The sequence below is a fragment of the Palaemon carinicauda genome, chromosome 14 (genome assembly GCF_036898095.1).
Source record: "Palaemon carinicauda isolate YSFRI2023 chromosome 14, ASM3689809v2, whole genome shotgun sequence".
Lineage (NCBI taxonomy): Eukaryota > Metazoa > Arthropoda > Malacostraca > Decapoda > Palaemonidae > Palaemon > Palaemon carinicauda.
Genome location: NC_090738.1, coordinates 48,651,935 through 48,657,673, shown reverse-complemented (window position 1 = coordinate 48,657,673; position 5,739 = coordinate 48,651,935). Strand labels below are relative to the sequence as shown.

The 5,739-nt window shown below is 37.9% G+C and overlaps 1 protein-coding gene across 1 annotated transcript; it reads left to right on the top strand.

Annotated features, from left to right (window-relative positions):
- The first annotated feature begins 1,387 nt into the window (after positions 1–1,387).
- LOC137652757 (piggyBac transposable element-derived protein 4-like) lies at positions 1,388–3,007 on the top strand. The gene has a single exon (XM_068386163.1). It carries the CDS (start codon positions 1,388–1,390, stop codon positions 3,005–3,007), a length of 1,620 nt encoding a protein of 539 aa, XP_068242264.1.
- The last annotated feature ends 2,732 nt before the right edge of the window (positions 3,008–5,739 follow it).

Below are 5,739 nucleotides of genomic sequence, written 5' to 3'. Positions count from 1 at the left end.
CGGTTGTATCCAAATTTTTCGACACGCTAAGTACAATTCGAACACGTTCAGACTCTACACCCGAATGTTTTTTTCTACACCCGAAGTAAACAATGCTCGTATGCGTAGTCGGTGCTCATAGCGCGTGAAGTGTTTTTTATTTCCGCCGATAGAAGGCAGCACATCGACCTCGGAGGGACGCTCAATTAGCGGGGCTTGGGTCAGTCCTCTGTTCTCGTCGGCTTCTTGCGGTTGTGCACTGTGCGTTCTGCTATTAACTGTTTTAATTGTGATTTTTTACGTGCATCCTTTAACAGTAATTTACGTAAAGTATGGGTCCTAAAAGGCTTAGTTTTGCCAGTGGTAGTGGTGAGAAAAGGAAGAAGGAAATGCTTTCTTTAGAAATTAAGCAGGAAATTATTGAAAAACATGAGCGTGGCGTCCGCGAGAGTGAACTTGCTAAACAGTATGGCCGTAATATGTCGACGATCTCGACAATCCTTAAACAGAAGGAAGCTATTAAAGCAGTGAAACCTTCTAAGGGGATCACCATAATTTCCAAACACCGTACCCCTATCATAGAAGAGATGGAACGACTTCTACTAGTGTGGATTAAGGATAGAGAGATCGTTGGCGACACCATCACCGAGACCGTCATCTGCGAGAAGGCGCACGCCATCTTTACGGACTTGAAGGAGGAGAGCTCTGGGGGTGATGCTGGGGAGAGTTCAACCGAACCTTCCTCAGATGATTTCAAGGCATCTCGTGGCTGGTTCGAGAAATTTAAGAAACGGTCCGGGATTCATTCAGTTGTTCGCCACGGAGAGGCTGCTAGTGCGGACACAAAGGCTGCAGCTGACTTTGTCAAGAACTTCGAAAAAGGTCGTGAAGGAAGAAGGCTACATAGAGCAGCAGGTGTTTAATTGTGATGAAACCGGGCTGTTTTGAAAGATGCCGAGTTGAACCTACATCACTGCCGAAGAGAAGAAATTGCCTGGGCATAAGCCAATGAAGGATCGGTTGACTCTTGCCCTATGTGCCAACGCTAGCGGGGACTTTAAAGTCAAGCCCTTACTGGTTTACCATTCAGAGAACCCTAGGGCCTTTAACCTGTTAACCGTCTCCGACGTCATATGCCGTCCTCCATTTTTTTTGCGCAACCGCACTTGACGGCATATGACGTCCACCACTTTAGAAGATATTTTCAAGGTGTCTTCGACGGCATATCACGCTCATACGTATAGAAAACAAAAGGAACATCGTCTGGCAACACCCTCGCCAAATCTGGTAATCATTGGCAACTGCGTTCACTTGATACAACGTTTAGTAGAACTGTTTCTTCAGTACGCATTTGGCGTTCGGCTGAGACGGGTCTCCTATATTTTTCTCATCTCCCCGCTACCCTACGATGAGCGCTCGTAAAAAAATTACGCTATCAGAGGAGGAAATACGATTTATAATTGAGGAAAGTACTGATGGAGAAGAAAGTACTGATGGTGAAGAGGAAATTCAAGATGAGAGTGATAGCTCCATGTGCTCTAGTGAGAATGAAGATGAATTTTCATCGAGTGATGACGAAAACGTTTTGCCATCTGACTGGACGAGGAAAGGAAAGAGCAAGCTTCCCTTCACATTTCGTGGAGATAGTGGTGTAAAGTTCATCATCATAGATAAGGAATATCCAACGGAATATTTTGCTGAATTTTTTGATGAAGTTATTGATTATCTCGTCACAGAAACTAACAGACATGCAGGGGAATTTCTAGATGAAAATGGAGATAGATTATCCTCACAATCAAGAGTAAATAGGTGGTATGATACAGATGCGTGTGAAATGAAACTGTTTGTAGGCCTACTTATTTTGCAGGGCATTGATTCAAAGTTAGAAAATTCAATGTATTTCACATCACGTGAAAGTATTGCTACTCCTTTTTATCGGAAAGTGATGAGTGGTCACAGATTTGATTTGCTGCAAAAATTCCTGCATTTAGTAGACAATGCAACCATAACAGATGGGCCTGGAAGAAAGACAGCTAAAATAAAACCATTCACAGACCTTATTTTGAAGAAGTTTCGGGAAAATTATATTCCAAGAAAGAATATATCTATTGATGAGTCTCTGATGGGATGGAAGGGGAACCTCTCATGGGTTCAATATATCCCAGCAAAGCGGAAAAGATTTGGTATAAAGTTTTTTGAACTTTGTGAAAGTAGCACTGGCTATATATGGAACTTTTGTATTTATTCAGGTAAAAACACATTTTTGGATAAATACAAGAATCTTTCTGTGACATCTAGAGTTATGTCTCTTATGGATCCTCTTTTAGGAAAGGGATATTGTCTTTATATAGACAATTTTTATACTAGTCCCACACTCGCAGATATGCTTGTTGACAATGAAACTGAAACTGTTGGCACTCTGAGACTCACGAGAAAAGATGTGCCAGCATTTATAAAAAATGCTCAACTAAAAAAAGGTGAAACCGTAGCAGCATTCCGAAACAAATCAATGGTGTTGAAACGGAAAGACAAGAAAGACGTATGTGTTCTGAATACTCTGCACGATGATTCCATGAAAATTGTAAAATCTAGGAGAGGACATGAAAAGTCTAAGCCAAAAGCAATTGAGGACTATAATAACAATATGGGTGGTGTTGATTTATCAGATAATCTTATGGTACATTTTTCAACAGCAAGAAACAGGCTGAAAAAGTATTACAAGAAGGTATTTCGGCACATGCTAGACATGTGTCTCCTAAATGCTTTCATTACGAACAAAATACTTGGTGGAAAGTTTCCAAGACGGGAGTTTATACTGAGGCTAGCTGAAAGAATGGTGTCTACATATGCAAGAAGAAATAAGGATGCAATAAGAAGACCAACTAGACTTATTGCAAAGCCTTCACGCTTATTTGAAAGACATTTCCCTGAATATTGCTCTCCTACCGAAAAAAAAGCGAAAACCACTAAGGAAATGTGCTCTTTGCAGGAAAAATGGCAAAAGGAAGGAAACATCCTACTGGTGTAAAGAATGTGATGTTGGTTTGTGTGCAGCACCATGTTTCAAAGAATGGCACACACAGGAATAAATAGAACTGGAATATGAGAGGAGCAAAGAGATGAATGTCCCCCTTTGTGTTTTTTTTTTTCTTTTCTCTTCCTTGATGTCGGCTACCTCCCATAATTGGGGGAAATTGACGTGGTATATAGATAGAATAGGAATACAAAATAATAAATATGTTTTGTTCATGATTAAAATAAAAATGTTTATTTGCAATTTTCTTTATTTCCTCAGATATTTTCTACGTAATTTGTTCATTATTTCAACAATGACTGAATGTGTATATTTATGCCAAAAAAAAAATAAGAAAATAAATAGAAAAAATCATAAAAGAAAAGTAAACAAGTTCATAAGAAATGAATAATACAAAAATAAGAAATCCTGCATTTTTTTTTTTTACCTAATTTCTTCATTATTTCAACAATAACTAAATGAGTATATTTATAAAAAAAAGAAAAAAAAACAAGAAAAGAAATACAAAAAAATAATAATAATAAAAAAGTAAACAAGTTCATAAGAAATAAATAATAAAAAAAAAAATGCATCAAGAAGGTGAGACCGCATGGTTTAAGCTTAAGCGCCAATCCGCTGGATAGGGGGTGACGCTCACAAAGCGAAAACGGTTAGGGAGAGGGACGGTTAACAGGTTAAAGTAAACAACGTTGATAAGGATCAGCTTCATGTTTTCTGGCGATCCAACTCGAAGGCCTGGGTCACCAGGCAATTCTTCGTGCAATGGGTTAACCAAGTTTTCGGCCCTTCTGTGAAGAAGTATATTCATGAACAGAAATTGCCCTTAAAGTGCCTGCTATGCCTTGACAATGCACCCGCTCACCCCCCCCCCCCCCCCCCGGACTTGAAAATTATATCTTCGATGAATTCAAGTTCATAAAGGTGCTGTATCTTCCACCGAATACCACCTCTATCCTCCAGCCCATGGACCAGCAAGTCATCTCTAATTTTAAGAAGCTGTACAAAAAGCACTTATTTAAGCAGTGCTTTAATGTCACGCAAAGCACCAACTCAACTTTGCGTGAATTTTGGAGGGGCCACTTCAACATCGTGCACTGCTTAAAGATCATAGATCAGGCTTGGGTGGGATTAACTCGACGGACCCTCAATTCTGCCTGGAAGAAGATGTGGCCTGATGCAGTTTCTCCCCGAGATTTCGAGGGTTTTGACCCCAAACCTGATCCCGTGGTCGGTGCAGCGGAAGCCGTAGAGGAAATCGTCTCCCTGGCAAGTCCATGGGTCTGGAGGTCGACGCAGATGACGTTACGGAACTCGTCGCCGAACATCACGACGACCTTACCACGGATGAGCTCAAGGAACTCCATGCTATGTCGGAGCACATGAGTGATGACGAGGAAGGGAGCGAGGAGGTAGAACATGTGTTAGGTTCGGCACATATAAAAGAGGTGTTAGGAAAATATCAAGACGTGGTTGACTTCATCGACAAATACCATCCAAAGAAATTGCAGGTTTGTCGTGTAGTTTCTCAATTAGATGATGTTTGCCTAACTCACTTTCGAAACATTCTGAAAAGCCATACCAAGCAATTATCTATCGATAATTTCTTTAAAAAAAACTGCGAAGCGAACTCGTGATGAAGAGGATGTAAGTGATGCGAAGAAAACGGCAAAGAGTGAAGCGGAAGAAAGTGAAACAAAGAAAACGGAAAAGAGTGAAGCGAAAGAAATTCAGTCAATTTTAAATGTAGAGAGTGAAAGTGATTAAAATTACATAATCATCAAAAAGAAAATGCAAAAAAAAAAATATAAAATATAAAAATAAAAAAAAAATAAGCTAAGTTATGTTAAAGTTCACTTAGTGTAAGTTAGAATAAGTTACGGTAGTGTACGTTTATCGTAGTTAACCTCTCTACCTCCTCGCTGCCCGTCCGTCTCCTCTCTGCGTAGCAAGACTAACAACACCTGCGCTGGAGTTTCTAAGGTAAAGTGACGCTAAAAACCCGTTTCTTATTTATCTTTTTTTGCTTATTCTTCTTATTTACATGTCTATTCTTCTTATTTACATGTTTATTATCTAATTTAGTGTTCATTATTCTCATGGGAAAATTATGTGTAGTAGTTTATTAAGAAGTTATCATAGGTTTTTGGGCTCAACCACGGATTAATCCTATTTCAATGTATTCTTATGGGAAAATTCGTTTCGACATCCGAACATTTTCTACATCCGAAGTTGGTTCTGGAACGGATTAAATTCGTATGTAGAGGTACCAATGTATATAATATATACATACATACATACATACACACAGTATTTATATATATAGCTAGAAAGCTAGAAATGGAGTAAAACAAAAATTGACGGGTAGGTTGCTGTTTGCCGCCATGATGTGTTTCGAAATACCCTTTATACGAATTTCCAATTACACGAGGCCTTTCATCGACCAAATTCTCGCATAATTCGGGACCCTACTGTATATATATATATATATATATATATATATATATATATATATATATATATATATATATATACACATCTAATATATATATATATATATATATATATATATATATATACACATCTATATATATATATATATATATATCATACATATAGATGTGTATATATATATATATATATATATATATATATATATATATATATATATATATATATATACATATACATATATATATATATATATATATATATATATATATATATAT

Bases quoted from the DNA above. Each gene is read 5' to 3' on its own strand.
- LOC137652757 (XM_068386163.1), top strand. From the start codon at position 1,388: ATGAGCGCTCGTAAAAAAATTACGCTATCAGAGGAGGAAATACGATTT.